General features: G+C 42.3%; 1 protein-coding gene across 1 annotated transcript in view; it reads right to left on the reverse strand.

Annotated features, from left to right (window-relative positions):
* Positions 1 to 17,263, reverse strand: part of TMEM178B (transmembrane protein 178B) — a 205,413-nt gene extending 188,150 nt beyond the window's left edge. The window contains exon 1 of the mRNA XM_053943069.1: positions 16,882 to 17,263. Coding sequence (XP_053799044.1) covers positions 16,882 to 17,263 — 382 coding nt within the window. The remainder of the gene's footprint in view (positions 1 to 16,881) is intronic.
* Positions 17,264 to 23,944: the final 6,681 nt, after the last annotated feature.

Consider the following 23,944-nt stretch of genomic DNA (forward strand, 5'->3'; position numbering starts at 1 on the left):
ACTAGCCAGTAGAGGGATTTAGGGCTTTCACAAGGCATGACAAAGCTGTCATTAAAGCAATAGAGCAGACCTGGGATCTTGAAAAAATGCAAAGACAATAGTGCAAACAATTAGGGAGACTTGTTTGATAATAAGTTATTCCCAGCATACCACAGGATGCTCTTGAGCCTCCTGAATTCACTGCCATCTGCAATGCTTGTATCTCCTTGGAGGAATTGCTGCATTATCCAAAAGTTCAATTACACAAACTTATTCAGAATCTCTTGTGATGTTTGGGTTATAAGGCTCATGCTGTATATTGATTTGTCTTCTCCTCCTCCCTGTTCACCTCAGGGCCTCATTTCCCATTTTGTGTACATTGGTTTCCTGGATTGCAGAGGGAATTGTCTCAAGGTCATACCAAGATGCTTCAGTATGGCTCAGCTATGAAAAATGTATGTAGCCAAAAATATTGTTTAAAAGCAATAGACTGAATATATAATGCCTGTGGCCCGAAGGAGCCCTGATGTATTTAAGATACAGGGATCTAGAGGTAGACTTTTAAAAACTGCCCGTACTTCACCAGTTAAAAGGATGAGAACAAATGAGGCTGTGATCTGTCAAGTGATCCTTCATCACTCCCAGCACAGGCCCATAATCCTTTGGTTGTGATTATGCAAAAGAATATTACATTGATCCTGTAAAATATCTCTGATTGGATCAATGTTATTTTCTCTTGCATTGACAAGGTCTTACAAGAGAATGACTATAATTCCACTGCTAACACTGTCTTAGTGAAATCCCCCAACAAATCCTCCAAGCAGCACTGTTAGTAATACCTTTATTAGACTAACTAAACAGATATTTATATGCAGGGCTTTCCAAAGGACTCTGGCTCCTGCTTCAGTTTCTGGAGGAAAACTTGATAAGATGTGCTCTGCTGGAAGAATTGCCCCCAAGGAGGCTCTGCAAGGACAGAAATGGCAAGTGAAATTACCCTTTCAAGATGAAAAAGGTTGGTCACAAGTTTGTACTTGTCCTGCCCCTACTACAGTAAGGACCCAAATGCATCTTTGTCAGAAAAATTTCACCATGAGTCTGGCTTGCAGGCAGCATTAGAGTTCAGGCTCTTCCCACACATGCCACAAACATGCCAACAGTTTGCTAATTGCCAAAGGAGAAAAATGGTGTTTATGTATTTTTTGTCACTTCAATATTTGTTCAAGGACAGATCCTGGCCTTCAGGATCTGTCAGACCAAAGGTCTGCTCCCCTTGCAGCCACTGCTGTCTCTCCTTACTGGTGCTTCCATTCTCTTGCACTCTTCCCCTTCTCTCTTTGCATATGTTTCCCCTAACTTTGCCCCCATTTTCTTTTGTCCACAACTCCAAGCTTTCAGGCCCAGTTTCATTCTTACTCTCACCTCCCCTTCATCAGTGAATTTGAATTTTCACCTTCTGGCTTGAAACATGATGCTCCAGTGAAATGACTGTGATCACCTTGCTAAGTCACTTTTCCAGGCTGCCTGAGGGCTCAGGCACCCACTGATCTCTGCTTTCCCTTGGTTCACTTCAATAATGTTACTTTAATCCATAAGAGCTACAAATTTATTTCAGACTTATCTTCCTAAACATTTAAATAGAACCATAGGAATCACGAAAAAACAAAGTAGTAGTTCTAATATAAAGCTGGAGCACAGCTGAAAGACCAGGATATACAGCCATACATCAATTAGCAGATGAAAAAGCTACAAAGACAATACATCAACAGAAAAATAAAAAAAAATTAAAAAAAGAGAAAAAAGAAAAAAAAAAGAAAAAAGACAAAAGAAAAAAGTGTGGCTGACAATAGGCCTTCTTAAATCCTTTGAAACCAGATTGGCATCTGTGATGGGCAAACTTTGGCTCTTACATGTTTCATGTGAAAACTTGCTCCATATTTTTACAGTGTTATACCAAAATGTCAGAGAAGTAGCTTCTCAGCTCCCAGGCCCTTAGAAACAAAGGAAAAATAATTGATCGATTATCTTTGGAAAGGAACAGCCTGATGGTAAAAGAAACTGTTAAAGACCATAGAGAGAACTCCTGATCAATTTCTTCCACTCACATCAGTTTTTTACATGTTGCCTCTATCTTTTGGGTCAAGTATGTGTGCACCAGATGCCTAAACCATGACATCAGCTTTGAAGATTGTTGCCATAGCTCTGATGGAGAATGAAACTTACTCAAATTAAAGCTTAATCTCGGGAAGGAGCACTGACTTGCATTTTAGCACAGACCAAAATCCTGGAAAGAAAGCATTGAAATGAATGGAGAAATGTTCATATTTGATCCCCAAGTATTAGAACCAAGTCCTACCCTGGTGTAAATTGCCACCAGGATAGATATAATTGGGGCAATTTGTGCCTTTTGTGAGCTAAACAGTTGGATCTCATTTCAAAACACAGATCCTAAAGATATTCAATGAAACATTATCACAAGCAGCCTGAAGAGCCTTAGTCCTCAGAAGAGGTATTTCAGTGCCTAACTCATTTGCCCAAGAAGAACATTCAAACAACTTAATTTTCTAGGTGACAGGTACAATGTACCATCCAACCACAGCAGTCAAGTGCAGGTCACCTCAAATTTCAGGTACAGGAACTCCCAAAATGCCATCAATTGCATTCAAAGGAAGGAGAATCTTTAAAGAAGCTGTGCCATTCCAGTCATCCTAGTGCCACCAGCCAAAAACTACACCCTGGTAACACAACCAAATGGACACCAAGACCCCTCAGATAGAAGCAAGGCTGGCAGCAGGTGAAGCAGAGCTTGAGTTTGAAGATTTGCCCGTACCTCAGCATTGTGGGCAGCAGGAAGTCCTGCTTCTTTCCCTTTCTCTCCCTTTGTAAAGGGAGAGGACTTTGGTGCTGAAGAGTTCATCTGCTCCTGCTCCTACTGCTTCTTCATTTGAAGGCATTGACAATGCAATTAGTTGCTGTGTCACAGGCTGGATGCTGATAATAACTGATGAACAAGAGGGGGCAGATGTTCTGATGTGGCACAGAGTGCAGGGGACACCAGTAAGAACAACACAGGGGACAGGAAGAAAAGACTGAGGGAGAAGTAAAGGCTGTCCCTGTAGTGCCATGGCTGTCAGTGTGAGGGAGACCTTACACTGACATACATCTTTCCTCCTTCCAACTAACTAAGTAGCCTCTCCCTCCTTCCCTGGAAGACACTTAAACAAATTGCCACACTCTTCCCAATGACACCTTCTGTTTAAAAAAATGTTTGAAACAAGTATCCATGTGTTGCATCCCAGGTTGGGTTCAGTTAGGGATTTTAATAATGTTAGTTAGCCAGTTTTATGTACCCCCATTCCCTCCCCCTCCCCCCACGATGGTTTGCTCTGGGTCACTTACCATTGGAGCCTTCCCATGTCAGTCTTGTAACCACCCCCTGTTCATTCCTGAAACTTCTGTGTCAGTTACCCCATCCCCGCAATCCCATTCATCCCGGAACCCTGTACACACCCCTGTCGTGTTCCCGTTGGTTGCCATGGTCCACATCACCCCCGTGTTGCCTGTCCCCATTGGGCAAGGGGGCTTCCGCCCCTGTCTACCCGCCCCCTATAAAACCCCATGCGTCCTTTGTCTCATCGCCATCTTGTCCATGTGGGTGCTAGGAGCGGATGCTGCTCTCCACTGCAGCGGCCACATGGCAATAAATCTTCTCCAGCCAACCGCAAGGCAAGGTGTGCCATTCCTTCGCCCCTTTACCTCCTCTCAGCGTCGGTTACAGAACGCGGCAGCCCACACCGGTGCACTCAGCGCGAGGGCGCCCAGACACGTGGCACCACGGACCGGCCAAGAGGCAGAGCTTAGCCGGGCTCCCCAGAGCTACCCAGGACCGGGGAGAAGAACGCAGTGCTGCATCCATGCTTTCTACAAATTGAATTTTCCAGGTCCAGAGGCCAAGACACTCTATAGACCCATTCTGCAGCCACTTAATCACTGATAAACATGGATGGCGTGGTCAATGAGATTTGGTCCTGCTCCCATCCCCACAAAGTCGATGCCCTGGGAGTCTGTGACTAACTTTCCCACCAGGATCTATGAGTTAGAAGGAATAGCATTTGAAAACTGGAGGCTTCTCCCTCATGACACCGAGTAGAAGGAATTCCTCTTGGACATGAAATATTATTTCATGGAAAAAGGATGGCTTAAGTCTGCACGAATGAGGCAAGAAAACACTTATCTCTGCCCTTGTTCTGCCCTCAGTGGTGTACAGTGGCTTAGCATAGCTCACTGGCACATATGTATAGCTGATAGCACAGCTCAGCACACAGGCACAGGACCTCACATCCAGCTGCTCCCACATATGTGACATCCCTGTAGAGGCAACGCCATCAACCTCCAGCCTCCCCTCTCTTGGTCTCTGCCACCACCCTTTCCAGGTCATTCGAAGCAGAATGGGGCCTGTTCATCAGACTGAGGTCATTCTTCAATAGAAATAGAAAAGAGAAATCCCTTCTCTAAACCACCTTAGATACAGCCCTGCTTCTACAGGTGCCCAGGCAGAGGGCTGGGTAACCATTCTTTCCAGTAATGCAGAAGGCAGCTTTGCTACTGGGAGTGTCAGACAACATTCTCTGAACTTCCAGACAGGAAGAGCATCCACACTTGTCCTGCTCCGTACTGATGTCATTGTGCTTCCACCTTTCCTGGAAACTGAACTATAGCCCCAAAACACTATCCTAGATGTTTACCTACCTTTAGTGCTGTGGAGCCTTTATGTTCTCTGTAAGACCTTTCCCAAAAATTTCTTTGAGGAATGTGGTCTGCTGCTTCACACACAAGTGAACAAAGTCCATAGTGGGTTGTTTATTCCTCATAAGGGGGTGGATCCTGTGCCAAAATCCATCCCAATATAAGGAAATTCACCCAACATCACCAACCAAAGGGTTGAACATTTTGTGAACTGAAATACACATCTCATGGTAATTTAAATATGTGCAAAGAAGAGTTTAATTCTGCTGCTGCCAGACATTCTGAATGCTTAAATATAGCACGGAAATTCTCCTTTATTTTATATAAACTGTTTTAATGAAGAAGCTGAAGGCCCTGTATTCTCCTGGCTTATATATATATATTTATTTATATAAATATAAATTTATATAAATTTATATTATTTATATAATATATATAAATTTATATTATTTATATAAATATATATATATATAAATAGCTGGGAATCTAACAGGCCTTTGTTGTTGTTGAGCTAAGGCAATCTGAAATGAAAGCAGATGAGGGACCCAGGAAACAAAGGCCCTACTAACAACATTATTTCAATGAAGGGTGACGTATGCATTAAAGTGCTTGGAGTCCTACTCTCTAGTCCTTCCTGAATGTGTGGGGTGTCACAGGAATGAAAAAAAGTGTGGCTCAGATCTAAGTGAGAGACAAAGCAGCTGAGATAGTGCAGCTGGATTTGCCTTAGGTCCCTTCCCTCTCACCAGATACCTGTGGCTGGTGTCAGGCAGCCCAGAGACAAGCACTCCTTCCATCAGGTCCTGCTCAGTACAGAGCTGAATATGCTCTTTCCAGGGGAAAAAAAAAAAAAGATGTTTCACAAGCACATAGTACCGGAAAGGACTCTGCATTTTTCTTGCATAGTAGGCAATATATCACAGAATCATAGAAACATTTGGGTTAGAAAAGGCCTTTAAGATCATCAAATCATTCTAGTTGGGCTTTGGCCCTTCTAATTTTCCTTCTGCATAACCTCATGACATCCTTGTAGTCCTCCTGAGCTGCCTGCCTCTTTCTCCAAAGGTCACAGTCTCTCCTTCCAATATACCGCTAACTCTTGAGTCTTTACTGCCATATGAATCTCCATCCTCTACCTCCACTGTGACAGCAAACCGAAGGGCCTTGCTTAGCACACTGTCCCTAAAACATCGGTGTGCCACCCTCAGGCTTATCTCTAACAAGCCTGGCTTTATCTCTTTCCCCCTTCACATCTAGCTCAAAGTCCTTTCAATGAGCCCTGCTAACTTCTGTGCAAAGATGCTACTGGTCCCCTACTTCAGGAATTCTACTGTTGACTTCATCTTGGCATTTCCCCTCTTAGCACTTTTTGCCTTCCCTCAGTCAGTTCCTTAAACCTTCTGTAAATCTTGTACTAATTACTTTAACATTGCAACAAACCGTTTCCTTAGGGGCAGAATATAAAATCCTTTACCAAAATCCTGATAATTTAGGTCTAAGGCATTTCCTTATCTTAAACCCCAGTTATCTTCCTAGCAAAATATATCAGGGTAGTTTGCCACACTTCAAATAGGAAAATATACGTTGCATGTTTATTTCATTTTCCCCTGTGCATTTCATTAATCTCTCCTTTAGAACTTACTTTAAACACTGCTTGGTATTATTATGATCAGACTAAAAGGTCCACTGTGGCCCAGACAAGTTTTGCTCCTTTCTTTAAATATAGATTTGCTACTTTTCATTCCTAATGTACCACCCTAATTAGACAGATTTATTGAAAATCCTTTTTACTGGACTTGCAATGTCACATCTTTCAAAAGACTCAGATGGAAATTGTCCAACTTCCCAATTTGAGCCCATTAAGTTATTTGAGTTTTTCCATTTCCCCTGTTCCTGTTGGCTGTCTCCTTTGTCTCTCTGATCACCATAACACCCCTCCCTTTCTCTTTAACCATTACAGAATATCACATGAACAAAACTGGACAGTCTTGGGAACTGGTAAATCAAAGGGGGGTGAAATTTAACATAAAATATGTAATTAGGGATCAACAATGACAAATTTCTTTCCAATGCAAATTGTTCTCCTGCAGAACTTTTGCACTGTTGAATAACTGTCCTCTGTGTAAAACAGGGATAATTCCACTCTTCAAATTCCTTTATGTTTAAAAATCAAAAACCATATTTGGATACTCTTAATCAGGGCCACTCAAGTACCTAAGACAAAGCAATATAATTGGATCATCAGCTACCATAAATCATCACCTCTTCAAAACCAGTCTAGTGACCCTAATCCACACCTGTAACATCTGAAAAAGTTTTTGTTTCTTTTGTTTGTGTTTGTTTCTGTTATAATATTTCTGCCTTTAAATGACCATTAGGCAGAAAAAAAGTATCTACACTATAAAGGCTCTTTTGCATATTCAAAGATACACACTGATTAATAGAGACACAGACAGAGACAAGAATCATACATTCATATTGAGGCAGAATGATCTTTTCAAACAGCTTTTGTTATCTGATAAAATTAACATGACATTTTCATCCTATTAGAAAGTCTATAAATACATTTAGGAAGCTTTTTTCAGATGTCTGCTGTTAAAACTCAAAACCAACAGAAGTTCTCAGAATTAAGTAAGGGCTACAATGAGACACCCCATGTCTTTCACTCAATCTGGTGGGATATCTTAACAGGATCCACACTGTTGTATACATGGGACATCCTAGAACTCCTTTTCCATAAAAGCCCCCAGCTATGCAAATCCCGTTCTCCACACACACACACACACACACACACACACACACACACCCCACTTTGTGGAAAATATCCTGAATTAATACTTGATATTTATTCATCTTTGAGGTTCAAGCTGAGACTGGAACATGGCTATTACAAGCACTGGACAAACTTGCTGAACTCTGCTGGGGAGAGCCATGCTTACACCTCTGTAAAGTTACAGAGGATAAATGCCCAGCAGGAAGGCAGAGCACGTTATAGAAGAGTCAGTGGTAGTGACTTCTCTGCCCTTTAAAGCCGTATGTTTTAGTGTATCCTCTGTTCGGTGTACAACTCTGATCCACTCAGTCATCAAAAAGCCAGGGCTTCATCCTGAACCCTGTGCTAGCCCCCCATCCTTCTCCTCCACCACCTGGGCAATCTCCTGGACTCTTTCAACAAGCACCAGCCACCTCTTCACACTAAGCTTCCTTGGCCTTTCTGTCACCTCATATCATCAGCATCAAGGACTTCTTGCCTGCCCATATTCTTTTATCACTCTCTTTATCTTTCCTTGCCTTTCTCCAGCTGTAGATGTTGCATTCTTTCATTCACAGACCTTTTGCCTTGCATTCCCCTAGCTGTTCCTGCCCTGTACCCCAAATCCCAGCTGATCCATACCAGCTGGTCTCTGCTATGTCTCACACGGCATGGCATCACTAATGGGAACCCTTCTGCCTGACTTTCTCCTCTATAACTGCATTGCTCCCTCATTCAGTTCTGCTTGTTTCCTAGACTTACTACTCCAGCTCAGCACAGTTAAATCTCAGACTCACAGTCACAATCACCTCTTTGCCACATTTAGCTCATTCCTCAGACCCTCCTGCCTCCTCCAGCCTCCACTTCAGCTGTCACGCAGGATTTCACCCAGTTCTTCCATGAGAAAATGACAAACCATGATCTTCCTCTTCCAGCAGCTTTGCTTTCTGTTTCCACTTCCCCTCCTATAACTCCTTCCCCATTCTTCTCTCCTACAGATGAAAAACCTCCTATGTGGCTCTCTTCATTTCTTTTATTTGCCATTGAGCCAGTCTTACCCTACCTCCTGCCTTTCCTTATGGCTGCTCTTGTCCTCTTGCTCTCTCTTTGCCTTGACCTCTAACGCCCCTCTGCCTCTTTACTCTCATAACACAAATACCATTGAATCTCTTTCCTCTTAAAATATTCTCATCTTAAAACACTCTTTTATCTTAAAACATTTATTTTCCTCTAGAAATACCATGTCTTTTCCTCTCCTCCTTTCCTCACCAACCGCTCTGAATATGCCAGCTACAAACGTTGCCTGGAGTCCTCCCCACTAGTTCACTGCAGCTTCCTCTCCTTTGCAACCACTGCTAAAATCTTTACTTAGTCTACTGGGCAATCTTCAGCACAGTCTGAATACTCTGTTCTCACCTGCTGCAGCACACTGGCTACCTGCAGTAGTCTCTTGTGTTGTTTAAATTTGAAGCAGTGTCTCTCTTCAGCTACCATGGTGTTACTGACTTCTACTGCACCACCTTTTGAATCTGCTCTTTTTGCGTGCCCTCCAGAAAGACACTTTTCTTCTCCCAGATCAGCTGGTGTTCATGGGGCTTTTCTTTTTCTGTATTTCACTCCTTGATAATTTCAAGCGCAAACATAGATTCCACTCTGATCTCTATGTAGCAATTTCCAGGCTCACAGACTTCCTAACACAGACTTGTCTCCCTAGGTCCATACCCACAGTATCTCTAATATTTCTTCATGGACACATATATAACAAACTCAGCTTCTTGTAATTAAAACAGAGTTCCTAATGTCTTCTTCCTTCTCTACTATATGCTCTCTTCAGTAATTCCCCTCTAGATCATCACAGACAATGCTATTACTTTTCTTATTGTTCGGCTCCAGAACTGGAGCAACATTTTCATCTCATATCTCTTACCATATATATAGATCCAGGGGATGTCTAAGGTTTGCATATTCTTTCACCATCCAGGCTCTCACCACCTCGTGCCTTTATTGCTACAATATTTCTTTTTCTGACCTTTACAAAAGTGAACTTCCCTCCATGTATCCATTTAGGATGCTGCTAGAAATATAATTTTCCTAACACATCACTCTGACCACGTCATTTCTCTTAGCAGCTGTAGACTGCTGTTCCCATATCTATCTCATTAGTGTAATCTACTTGTCTTCATTAAGGAAATGTCAACTTCTTCCTACAGCCAACCAAAGAGGTCAATCCCCATCACCTACCTGTTAATATTTCAAGCAGACATGACCCATGATTTTTCTGGTGCCATCCCTCAGTCTTTGGAAGACCATCCTGTAAACATCCACACTTCTTATTTATTATCCTTCTTTACAACTGTGCTTGTGTAGGAATGCCACATTTTGTGGTGCTCACAGGAATGTGGTTTGCCTCCTGGTGTTCTAAAGCACTACTGCTCACGCTGAACATAATTACTTTGTAGTCTTGTTGTACTCTCTCATAAGGCTGCATTCACTGTCAATATTTAAAGTGCAGCCACATGTCAAAAGGACAGGGACATTTTTCTGATCCGTGATTTCTGATCCATGATTAAGGCTCGTAAATCTGAAGGTAGAATGCGAACTGGCATTAATAATAGTGAACGAAATCCCTATTTTACTGCTACTGAGCTGAGGTATGAGAGATTTAGTCCCTTGCCTCAGGTCATGAAGAAAGGCTATGGCAGAGCTTGGACTGAATTCTGGCTTTGTAAGCCCCTGCCCTAACTGCAGTACTACCTTTCTTTCATCTATTTTGGTACTTATCTACAAAGGATTATGATTTCAGCAGGCTCAGCCAGGCAGTTCTGAATATTTATTTATAAAAGAATTAGGCCTAATGAGAAAGAAAATGGATAAATTTCCTTTTTTTTTTTTTTTTTTTTACTCTGATTTCTCTCCTGCAGGGAAAATGTGTTAGTTTATATTCTTTTTTTTAATGGGTTCTATTCCAGATGATCTGTTAAGGGAAGTTGGATTCCAGAATACACATTATTTATTTATTTATTTATTCCTTAAAAACTAAGAAACACCATCTCATTTCTTTCTTTTGCTCCTAAAGAGGTAGATATGTAGTTAAGAGTTCCAGCAGCAGTTTGTGAGCAATGAGCCATTAAGTAACTCACATTATAAATTACTGTCATTATTTCTGCTAAACCTACAAAAAACAAAGGTTTCTTACCTATAAAGGTTCTGCAATAGTTAATGGACTCATTCCCCCTGCTGGTTTTGCAATAGTTAATGAATTCATTCTCCTCTTGAAGCTTTTCTAAATGCACAGAAATACTTTTTCAATGAGAAAAAGCAATATTTATATGGATTTTTATTGCAGGAGATGACAAAATAGTTCAGACCATTTCATCTCTATTAAAGTAAAATTATCTTTCAAATTTTTATTTTTACACTGAATAGAACACAACTGCACTCATATTAAATCTTTCCTCCACAGCTTTTACAAATTTTTAGCAGTAGGCAGAAAGGATAAAAATGCTGAGATTTCTCAAAAGGATATGGATGTTCAATTAAATGAACAGGAATTAAGTATGCAGTCCTGCAGGCAGCTTGCAAATATCAGTTTCTCTTGAGAAGGGCATGATCCCATCATTTTTACTCAGGCAAAATTTCCATTTGTCTTTACTGGCAAATTTGTTTGAAAGCCAACAGCTTGATTGAAATTTGCCCTTTAAAAAGTCATGATCAAAACTGGTTGCTGTTCTGTTAAATTACATATATGTTCTTAGTATTTTTAGCAGATATATAATATCAAACTAATTATCTCAGATGTGTCAGAGGAATGTGTCAGGTTCTTATTACTTGTGGCAAATAAACTTTTTAATGAATTGCTATTTAAATTTGATGCAATTAAAATATTAAATTGCTTATTCAAAATATGATGGGCCAAATCCTGTCATACATATGAACCAGTGATTTCATCCACTAAAGGATTTTAGAAAATCCCTGAACAAGAGGATGGCTTTGCTCTATCTCAGTTGTTTGACTTCCAGTCTTACATCAACAGACTAAGAATAATTTCAGCATCAAAACCTGCAAAACTGAGTACCTGGATAGCCTAAGATTCAACTCCAGTGCTGTCTATTGCCTGAATTTCAGTGGATGCCTCCAGCAGAACTCCAGCTGTGACAGGAGGGAGCACAGACCTTGCACTGGCCTTTCTACCCAGGGACAATTTTAAACTCAAAGGAAACACTAAAGGCCTGAACTTGCTGCATCACCATGTTCAATAAAACATTTACTATTGAATTCTCTAGGATCAGAATCAAGACTTCAATAAAGTCTGTTTTTTAATGAGTCCATTTGGAAAACAGCTGGGATTTCAAGCACAGATTTTAAACAAAGCATTTGAGTCTTTAGTGTCTAAAGGATGCATGAAAAAATTGGCTGTCTTAATTTACCTGTCAAAATCATTACACTTTAAAAGTCAAATCTAGAGCATTGCAAGGTATTGCAAGAATTTTTACAAAAATAAATCTTTTTGCTCTTTGCAGCTAGATATAGCTGCAAGTAGCCTCTCTCAGTAGCCTCTTTCCATTTGTGTATAAATAATCCCTAGTGATGGCTGGAGTAGACCTGTTAAGCCTTTCTTCCTCAGTTATGCCCTGCATCTGACAAACCAAACCAGAGAATGCTTTCATCCCAGAAATCTTGCATATTATTTCAGGTGAAGGTAGCCTGCACAGGAATTACTTAGGGTTTGGGTTTGGTTTTTTTTTTTCAGTGGTGGCATGGGCTTAGTATACTCACAATAAAATGTTTTTAAAATAGGATTTACTATGACTTCCAAAGATCTCAGGGGAAGAAAGAAGGTAAAAGGAGGGTTAAAATAATAAGGTCATTGTAAATTCTGGGGGGTTTTAAATAAAAATTGGATTCCAATGGCAGGCAGCAGAGCCCCATACAGTCAGGTTTAACTGGCAGCCTTCCAAAGGCAAGATGAAAGGTCCTCTGAGTAGTAATTGTCTAAATGGAACAGACTCTGGTTATTGTGCAACTTCTTCATCTACTTTATTGTACCTTTATAATTAAATGATGTAATTCCCTTTTTTCCTTTCTTGTTTTCCTCTCAACTACTGCAGGAAAGCATCTGAGCAGCATTGCCATAGGATGCAGACAAACACTGTGGCTCCCCATTTTTTTCCTGGCTCACTACAAGCTGTATACAAAGAGTTGTGAGCTGCTGGTTGCCAAAGCAGTACATAAACTCTTTCTTCTCCCAGACACTCACCTGCATTCCAGCTCTCTGCTGGAGTTGCTTGGCTCACTCAGAGTTGTTGCTTGGGTGAGGGATTGCTGCTTTTTTGCTAGAAACTCCACGGTAAAGAGGCAAACAGTGGATCTGACAGGAGAGGGTGAGCTCTATACTCAAAGGGGCCTCCAGCAGCAAGGCTATTCAGTTTGTGGAGGAGACTGGAGAATTGGAGAATTCTTCTTCTTGAGAATTGGAAGGATTTTAGAATATTGCGCTGAACAACCCCAGAGCCAGTATTTCCTGACTCTGCAAGGCTTTAGGGATCAGAAGTGAAACTCTGGTCCTGAGATGCTAAAAGGCTCAACCAGATGTGAAAGCAGAATCAGAGGAACAGCTCCATTAGCTTGTTCTTTTTCACTGGTCCCTCTGTACGAGAATGCTTTCCCTCAGTCCAAGCAGTCCATTCCCAGAAATATAGATTATTCAGCAGAGGAAAAGTTAGCAAGACTGAGACCTCAGTTTGCATGTTCAACTCCAAAAATTTCTTTGTTGATTGTAATTTCTGTTGTTTCTGATTTGTTTGTTTTTTTTTTTTTTTCCATGATGACAAAGAGAAGAAATTAACTGCTTAATTTTGTTGCAGCTTTAGAACACTCAAGTCTTTGGTCTCATGCTATCTGCCTCTCCCTGAGTATTCTTACTTGTGCAATCTCTTTTAATTCCCTGCCTATTTATCTAGTTGTATTATTTTGAAATATGCACATGGGTTCTATGAAAATACAAAACCAAAAAGTATAGGAGAAATAAAAATAGGACCAACTATTTTTTATATGTATTACTATCTATTACACCTATATATAAGAAACCTGAAGTAACAGATCTCTAGTTTTTCTAGCAAAATCCAACATAAAGGTCTTGATTTATTTCCCAGAAAGTAAAAATTAATAAATACAGAATAGAATTACAGAAGTGACCCAACCTATTCAGGAACAGAACAGGTTTTTAAAATCATTGGTATCAGAATATTGCCAAGTACCACAGTTTCTGATCCTGCCACAAGTCATTGCCTATAGCCTGTATTAATTTCAGCAGAGTTCATAAGCAGAATAACTGCAGGGTATTTGAAAAGCTAGTTAGGCTCTTAATGACCACTTTTTGTTATACTTTGATAGACAAATCTCAATAGACCATTCTCAACACTGGAAGTTTTGCCTAGGGAAAAATGTAGGATCTGTTTTAAACTAAATGGATCACGGATCCTGTCCAGCTTTAAAAACAAATAAACAAAAAACCAAAACACTTAATAAAATTCACATTCAATTATATATAACATTACACACAATATTTGGGGCCAGAACCTGCATTAGTTTATCCACTTCTGGAAGAGGTGTATTACATTAAATTAACAGAGGAACAAGAGTTAAAGCTGTATGTACTAATAACATCCTCTTTTATAAGGTATTTGCCCTGGATCTGATAAAGAGTGATTTCATCTGTGCAAGGATATGTGCCCCAGTCAGGTTATTTGAACACTACACACGGAGAACATCTGCGGCCCCTCACACCTGCATGACACACTCTATCCACACACCCATCCCTACAACTAGCTCCCAAAAAAGCATTTGTCATGGAAGTGAAAACTACTTTTAGTTTTTACTTTCATGATAGATCCTGTTGGTATGAACCTGGAATACCTGCCTTGTTTTGAACTCACAGCTCTTCTCAACATTGGACAGCAGTAACACTTACTTCACTTTCATCATAAGTGAGGATCAAAAAGGAAACATCTCCATTTCTATTTCTGAGCAAGTCAAACACTTTATTTTATTGAATTGCCATTATACTTGCTTTTTCTGTATTTCAGCATATATATGTATATGCTATACCTCTATATCATCATGGCTGAGAGCCATAGCATAGATCCTCACCCAAGAAAGGCCATCAAATGAACTAAAATGCTGCTGTTTATCTCCCTCCTGAACACTTCTCTCATCCTATAATGAAGTTTGTTAGAAATGTATCAGACAACATTTAGAGCAGGCAAGGAGGGACACACCCAGAGCTCCTTTATGTGCACAAGTTGCACATCTGACCTGGGGCAGTGACTTTGCCAAGTGGCTCTCTAGCCATCTGCAGACACACCTATGCAGGAGTGTGTGTGCAGGGACACTCACTGCCCCTGAGACCAGGGAATCCCTGGCTACTGGCTGGGTTCTGTATGTTTAGAGTTAGTTTACTGCACACGCTCACACACACTCATTCACACATATATGAACACAAGCAGACTATAGCAAGACCTTTCAAAGACCACCTTCTCCTGCATGTAACCATCTTGCTTTGTCATATTCTCCCTATGGTTAACACTTAGCAGAGCTGCCATTACACATAACCCTGCGCCACACAATTTCAGCTGTTTCTGGCAGGAGAAATGGACATTCCTGCTCCCAGGACAAGGCAGGTAGGGAAAGAGGAAAGAGTCTCACTTATTTCAGGCTGAAAATCCTCTCTAATAACCACAACTCCATTTGCAAAGGTGAGCTCTGTTGACATGTTTGCCCGCTGTCAAGGTTGAATTTGTTTATGCCCCGAGCACAGCGAGCACACGTGGCAGAGCAATCCAGCTCACCATGGCCAGCCTAGCACATACCATCCTTGCTTAGATGGAGAAGAGGAATCACTCCCTTGGCACTGAAACCAGAAGCAGAGCGTCTGTGCGCTCACAGGCTTTCAACATGTCCACCTGCCCTTTACAAATGGGGCTGAAGACACCAATCTATTTCCTAGGAGTTGTTAAATAGCAGCTGGATATTAAGGGTCCCTAGGAACACAGGCAAGATCCCAAGCAGTGATCCAGGTACACCCCCTGCTTGGACTGGTTTGGTCCAAGTTTCTACCATGCTACTTACATCCAGAGCTCACTCGTAATATGAAACAAAACCTGCACATGGGCAAACGTGTGAGAACACCCCTCCTGAATAAGTAGCTTTAAACAATAATTCCACTTGCAATGTCTGAGGAGGGAATTAATGAAGGCTATCAAGAGAGTTTGGGATAGAGAACACTCTTGGAAGACAAGAATTTTGGAAGATGGCACTATGTGAGAAGCAATCATTTCACTACAATGGAAATAAACCAATGGGGAATCTTCCGATTGCAACAGAAGAACCATGGGAGGGAAATGTTATTTTGTTGTACAGAGTAACCATGCTGTGGGTAGCAAAGATGCCGTCATCCTTTACTGAAACCCTCATCGCCCTGCAAAAACATGCATCTTCTCTTTAGGTAGGGGTTTATGCATATGGCCCCTTTCTATACTTCAGATCAAAGAAACATTTGGGGCAAAATGACCATCACCTTGAACAACTACCCTGGGGGAAAAATTAAGACAAAGGACCAAAAGACTAGAAAAAAAATAGCACAAAAATGCTACAGGAAAACAGATGCATCTCCACCCCAAGAGAAAATTATTCCTTTCTAATAAATTCATGTAATGTTTTGTAGATATCGAAAATATTCCAAAGCATAGCTCAGTGTAAACAGCAAGCTGGGTCTCCTCCTGCTCTTTAGCATTTCTCTTTGTTTACTCTCCATTTGAGGATAGAAAAAGCCTACATGTGAGCACTGCAAATGGTGTATTTCAGGATGGATGGGATATTCAGAAAGGCAGACATATGTAGCCTCCAATAAACTACGATGTACTTTGCCCAAGCCACCAGGGTCAAACAAACTAAAAAAAAAAAAAAAAAAAAAAAAAAAAAAAAAAAAAAAAAAAAAAAAAAAAAAAAAAAAAAAAGAAAAGAAAAAAGGAAAAAAAAAAAATCCAGTGTCTGCTTTACGAATGTTTCTTATTTGTGTGTGGAAAAAAATCTGATACCATGGTGATGGGAAGACTATATCCAGATTAGAGAGAGGCATGAAAAAGATATTCTGGGGTGTGTGTGTGTTCTCACCCTCATTGCCTTCTTGCTCCCAAACCCCATGTCCCAGGAGTAGAGATCCTGTGGGAAATTGCCCTGGCAGTGCTTCTGGAAGCAATGCCCACCCAGGCCAGTTCACCCCTTGCAAGGAGAGGTACTTGGCTAGAGACGCCAGCTCCCGTCTGTGAGCCCAAATGACTCTGCTCAGCCCCTGCTCATCTCAGGAGAGCTTGGCATGTCCATCTGGTAAAAAAAACAGCCCTTACCTTTGGCAATCAGCTCCTCCAGCTCCTGGTCGAATCCTTGTCGGTGGCATTTCCTCCAGAGTCCCATGTTGGTGGAGTTGTACTGTCTGTTACACTCATCAACTGCGCTCATAGCAAAGATCTGCCTCCTGTTTCTTGCCAAGAGGAGTTTCCCTTCCCAGCGGTCCAACCTAGACCTGCTGGCCCTGAGAGGCAGGTTGTTGTTGGAGTTATAAATGAAGCCAGGATCATTTCTCTTAGTTGTGATGCTCTTGCACCTCTCCCTGTGCTTCCTGGCATCAGTTTCGTACCAATGGTCAGAGCAGATTGCCACAGCCAGCATGCCAAGGGCACACAGAGCTAAAGAGAGGCCAGCATAGAGCAGTAACCTTCCAGCAGCCATGCCTCAGCTTCACAGAAACACCATGGACATCTTCACAACAGGCAAAGCTGTTGGGGGTGAGACCATGCAAAAGCCACCGGAGCACCTGCTAGGTGTCACTTGGCACAGACTACCTCAAACATCCCCAACTCCTGTGGTTCACATCCACGCTGCAGAGGGATGCTGAGAGCACTACAAAGTTCTGCCCTGGAGGCAGTCTTGGAGTCTCATCTGCCTTTTCTCCTCTGCAGAGGAGACCTGGTGAGGAGAAACACAGCCTTTCACCAGTGACCCTCTCACCACAAGCACCCAAGTAACAGGGGCTGAAGGGATGAATCCCCCTGAAGAGACCTGATGGCTGATCAGTCCATTAATCTCTTTCAATCTGGCCCGCTCAGAAATCCAGAAGAGATGGCTTTCAGATCAGCAAGCTCACTACAGCATCATCACAGGACAGAAAAGTTCAACAGCCTGACATCTCCCACTTGCAAGCAGCCAGTTGTCCCGATGTCAGGAATGGGTGACTTGCTTTTTCTTTGTCAGTGAGAGCTGAGATTTTTCAGCAAGAGCATCATCGTCTGGACGGTCGGTCACTTGCTTGGGTTTAAAGCGGGGTCGAAAGGGAGGGAGTGGGGGGGGGGGGGGGAGCAATCTGTTGTTGTTGTTGCTGCTGCCGCTGCTACTGCTGCTGCTGCTGCTGTTTGAAATCGTGGTTAAAACATCCCCTCCCCAGCTGGCCCTGGGAGCGCGGGCACGTACGGGTCTCTCCCTCAGCAGACTTCGCTGACAGCCTCTGGCATCTTGGCTTCGGAGACACCTCGGCTTCTCTCTGCCAGCCTTGCCATTCACTCTCCCGCTTTTGTCGTAGGCGCTGTCATCCAGGCAGCCGAACGTCGCGCTGCCTTCCTTCCCCGGCGCGCCCAGGCAGCGCTCCGGCAGCCTCCCGGCTCCGGGCCGGGCAGAGCCGGCGGGAGCAGCCGCAGCCCGGCAGGAGCCGCCGCCGCCCGCGCACCGCCCGCTAGGCAGCGCGGGGGGCTGCCCTCGGCCCCGGCATCCTTCTTCCACGCACACACACACGCTGCTGCCCCCCCTTCCGCCGGCAGCTGAAAAGCTTCCTCCGTCCCCGGCGCTGGGATGTGTTGTGCACAGTTTTCCTAACACGGCGGCACGTTAGCCATCTGCAAGATGAAGGCAGGCAGGGCTACGGCTGGCGGAGAGGATGCTGAGGAACGGGGAGGGGAGGGAGGTCGGGGGAAACCGAACCAAAACAAACCGGGGCGGAGGGGCGGAGGGGCGGAGGTGGGGGGGAGCTACACACCTTACACGGGGAGAGGAAAGTAGCCCCTAACTGTTGTCAACAGCTTTCGGGCTGCACCATTTCTCTGCCATATGGCCCGATCTCCTCGTCGGAGCTGAGATTTTTTAGCTCAGCAGCTTGGTACGAATTGTATCCCCGGCATCAGTAGTTATATATTCAGACATTTTTTTTTTTTTCTCCTTAAATTTTCACTCCCTTTCTCTTTAATGGGAATAACTCACCCATCTTGCAGAGATCAAGTGCAACAGAAGGCGAGCTGCAGTCCCCAAGCTTTAGAAATCTCATTTCACCGTTTTTAACCCAAATAATAGCAAATCCAATCTTCTGTACACCTGGGAATCTTTCCTTGTTCAAACACCGAGCCCTGCAGCCTTGGCCGAAGCCTACAGACCGAGCATACAGAGCGCTGAGCCAAAAGCCAGTGATGTCACCCATGCAACGTGAGACTCATTTCTTATTTCTCTATCCTCCTTAAAGATAAACTGCACCACTTCCCAGGCAGGAAATGTTGAAGCCCTCCTCTCTTAAGAGGGGAAAATGTAAAACCTGGATTTAACTGGATCTTGATCATTCTTGATCACAAGCCCTTACATTATGTCAAACCAAATGTCAAATAAGTGGAGCTGTTTCTCACTGCACCAAAAAAATCCCAGCCTGCTACATAGTAGAGAGAATGAGCTTGAAAGAAATCCTGGATTCTAGACCTTCTGTGGGATCCAGAAAGCTGAGGCCTCCAGACTCTGAAATGTACTGTTTAAAAAAGAAATACACATAGTCATTTCCCTTGCACCAAAAAGGGCTGGATGCTAGCACATCCTGACCTGCGAGTACCACAGCATCCTGCAGCTGACAGAGGAACCAAGTTAGCTTCAACCAATATTTGGCTCCCCCTGACTCCACAGCATGAAAGGTAAACAATGCAGTTGCTCCTACTGGACCAAAAAGTCCACAGCCCAATGCCTCCGCACAGATGTATGCTACAAAAATCTACATCCATGCTGGATCCTACCAGCTTTTGGCCCCTGAATCCCAAGCTGTGTCCTCTGAATTGAAAATAAGCACAGCCTCTGTGGGGCTGGTGACAGCTCTTGGCCCCAGGAGGGAAGCCCTGGGATTTTGCTAGCTTTTAACCCTAGGCACCCAAATTATACTTGCTCCGCTGGGGAGAGCAGATATGGTACCTCTTTGTGTATCAGAAATACATACCTGAATTGTCATGTAGAATACAGCTGCAACAGGAAAATACTAACCCGTACGGCTGGATCATAACAAGTTTTGGCACCAAACCAAATTGTATTTTTGAAAAAAACCAAAATATCTCCCATTTTACGTGGCAAAACCAGGGTCCACATATAGTGGGATTGCAGCTATGGAAGAGTATCTGTGTCATTAAACCATTTTTGGTGTGAAAAGTACTGTATTCTCTAACCACCTTGCAGGATTATGAAACTGATAAAGAAAAGTCAGTCATCTAAACCATAAAGGTTATAATCATCTGCATCTACTGAACCAGGTCTATTGCAAAATTTCAGTGTTGTGTTAGGAATATTTACTGTATCTGGAAAGGTCTAGGTAAATTTAAGAGTTTTACTGGAAAAAGGGACTAGTTTAATTTTTTTAGCAGTAACTTCCCTTTGTTGTTAATAATAACAACCAATATTTAAGGATCTCAGGTTTTTTTAAAAATAGTTCAGCACAGATGGATCCACTTCTATAACCGGATTTTTCAAGTAACTACATGTCAGTAGATAAAAAGAATTAGATGTTACAGTAGGCCTGGAGCAGCCATACTTGTTGTCTGTTCAGAGATAAAATTTAGAGTTTTGTGGTCGAAAAGCTGTTGACTCCTATAAGAACATCGAGGTTTCTTGTATCACACCCACACAGAGATGAAAATGCACCTGGATTTCTTTGTCAATTTTTAGCAGCAAGTCCCAAGCTGAAGGATGAGAACAGGGAACAGGCCTAATTTTACCAGCCATATTTTTTGGCTGATTGTTGGATTTTCTGTTCAAGCACAAGAGCCTGCTATGTTTATTCTCTATTTAGATTGAACTGGAAAACAAAACTGGTTTTTGCCTAAACATTCAGTTCAGACAGAACTGGAAGTCTGGGACTAAGAGTAGAATGGAGGACCCAGCTACTAGAACTGTTTTTTCTCATAATGCTGGCCAAAGATATGTGAGAGGATGGGAAAATCATATAAGGGAATCACACCTACATTTCCTTCTCATTAAATATTAGGATTACAGTCCAAAGAGCCAAGATTTGGTTGGACCCAGGGAGGTTCAGGTGCCAGGCTTTCCCATCACATTCCAAGACAGCAAGAAAGTTTGGGGCATGAGGACTTTTGTACCTGGAGAAGCCAGACTTGTTCCCTCTTCTCATTCTTAAGCATGGGTTTGAAAGCCAAAATTGACATTCAGTTCCAGGTTTTATCTTTTTCTCTGAAAAGGCATTTTACTGGCAGTTTCTATTTTTTTTCCTTTGCTTGCATTTGTAGCTTTATCAGATGCAGTCTATACCTTTCTGCAAGTCACCTTAAACATATAACTGTAAGAGAAATTGCTGGATTTTAGCCCCTCTTTAACTCTTAGAATTAAACATTTTTCCACATCATCACCACTTTTTTTTTTAGGAGGGGAGAATATTGCTTGCTGCAGGCATTAGGAACCTTCCCTATGTCTCTAACTGGGATTATTACAGACAGCCCTGTCTCAGCACAAACAGATCATTATTAAAATTTCTTCCTCCCACCCCACCCTGCCTCACCACAGGGGGAAGAAACCAACCCTTGTCGATTTTCTGATGAATGTAAGCTGAGAGAAAGACACTAAAAAAAAAAAAAATAAAAAAAATTAAAAAACCCACAACCCCTGCACACACACGCGACATGGAAACCGCTCCCGACAGTGAATTAAGGACATCTCAGCACAGGGAGCTAATTCATAGCTCTTAAATGAATCAGGGGGTGAAAATGCAGTTTCAGCGACGGAATGAAAGCTAAGGCTTTCTTTTCTTCGAGTTACGATTTCAGTGATCCACGGAGAAAGCCAGAGCGCACAGGAAAACATGTCTGAAGGCACGGGACAGAGGAGCGGACCCCGGCGAGTCTGTTCAGAGGCAATTCGTTGTACCAAGCCGTGCTGCCTGCTAGAACTCCCTAGGGACGGTGTCCTAGAGCTAGGGCCAGTCTCCTCTCCATTCCCGCCCAGCATCGCTTCCGCTCTCCTGAGCATCCTCCAGCGACCATCGCCCACCGCCTCTTCAGAGAGCTCCAGACACAAAAGCAAAGCGAGCGCCTGTACAAAGGTACCCAGAGGTGGGGTCTGGGGCTAGGAGGGGGAAGGGCAGAGTAAATGGACAGAGTAAATGCACAACCAATTGCAATTTGCTTTTCTTCGTCGGTTTTTTTTTGGGGGGGGGAGATCTTTTGTTTTGGTTTTTTGGGGGGTCTTTTCTACATCAAAATTACCTCCACCATATTTTTCTTCCTTGGTTTTTTTTTTTTTTTTCCCGTTTAAAAAAAAATAATTCAGTGCCATCTAGTGGGGGAGGGGATCGAGCAAGTCAAGGTGATGCCCATTCCCAGGGATCTATACTTCTAATTCAGTTATTCAACAGGGAGAGATGACCCTCAGTATTTCCCTGGTCTTTCTATGATCTTCAGCTCCCCAGAGGTGATGTTTAATTTACATGGGCTCCAGCCTTCATTCTTTGTAAAGAATCACCTACTGAAGTCAAAGGAACTCATCCTAGTGTTGTATTACCTGAAGCAGTACTGGCTCTGGAGGCAGTTCACTGCCCTAATTACAGGATTTCAAACACAAGACAGTCATCAAATCAAACACAGATATAACAAATTATGCCTACTAATATTTTTTATCATTCCAGTGCACCTTGAATACTGGTCTCTGTGAATCCTCAGCATGTCATCCCTTCTAATAACACAGCCATAAAAGATGCTACCATAAAAGCACCTTATGATAACTCCCACAAACACTTGACCCATCATTCAAACAGATTTGGGGTGTTCAGGTGACTCAGAACCAAACAGAGGCTCTATAAAGGAAGATCTGAACCACAAAACACCATATAAAAGTTTGTAATCTAAACCCCAGGCATTAACCATTTGTCAATGTCCCTTCTATTTATTTTTTTTTTATTTTTATTTTTATTTTTATTTTTTTTAATAGAAAAAGAGTTTTTCAAAGGAAAGCATCAGCCAGCTGCATAAACACGGGCTAGCCATACACACATACACACACAGAGACACAGAGAACAGGCACACAGCTGTCTACACACTTGTGTAACTGTGCACTCACTGATATCTAGCTGCACACAACAGCACCTAGCTGGATGTCCTCTGCCCTCCCCACTGGCAACTCATCAAAGAGATTAATTTTGCTCTCTCTAAAAAACAAAACAAAACAAAACAAAACAAAACAAAACAAAACAAAAACAAAACAAACAAAAAAAACAAACAAAAAAAACCAAGAAAAAACAACAACAACAACAAAAAAAAGTTAGTGAATGCCAGATTTAAGATCACCCATGGAGCATTAATTTGCCCAGCACCAGCATACAAACACACTATGATACAATCTTTAATAATATGATTTTTGTTTCCATGGGTCTCCCATTTTTTACAGAGCAAGGGATGAATGTTGCGCACTTAATGAACACTATTCAAATTTTCTCCTATCATTATCATCCAATGCATGCTGCATGTACTATTTATTACAGAGCATCCAGATCTCACATTGCATAAAGAATGATTAATTTCCTCATGGGCTTTTCTATAGTGGTGCTCTAATTGTAGTGTTGGAGGGCTGGGGGAAGTTTTTTACAAACATCAAGGAACTTATCTTCACAGCTCCCTGCTGAGGGACAGAGATAAAAGGCAGTATTTTCAAATATGTCAGTGTATTTTGGGTACTCTATTAAAGGAACTTAGAACCTAAACTTCCAGAGTACTTAGCACCTTCTTTCCTCAGAGAACAAACACAGGAACCTCACAGCCCCTTTTGCTCTAGGTACAGTGGGTACAGTATTTCCACAAATTAGTCATGGGTGACTGAAACTGGACACACAGAAAATGGGGACCACATGGACAGAAGTTGGGACGAATGTCATTTTTTTTGAGTCACCAAGCTTCATAACAGTAAATTTCACAAAGGGTGAAACAAAATCCAATTTTCAATTTCAATTTGAATGCCTGTGACCATGACTTTTCGTACCTGTCCTCATCTGCTAGGCTCACTACTCAGCCTCCAAACTGTCCACCAAACAGCCACCACCTCAGGACTGCAGAGTCCTGGTTCATCTGACATCTACAGTGAATGAAAACAGAATCAGGGCAGAAAGCAGGATGTGATAATGTA

This window comes from Vidua chalybeata, chromosome 5 (genome assembly GCF_026979565.1).
Source record: "Vidua chalybeata isolate OUT-0048 chromosome 5, bVidCha1 merged haplotype, whole genome shotgun sequence".
Classification (NCBI taxonomy): domain Eukaryota; kingdom Metazoa; phylum Chordata; class Aves; order Passeriformes; family Viduidae; genus Vidua; species Vidua chalybeata.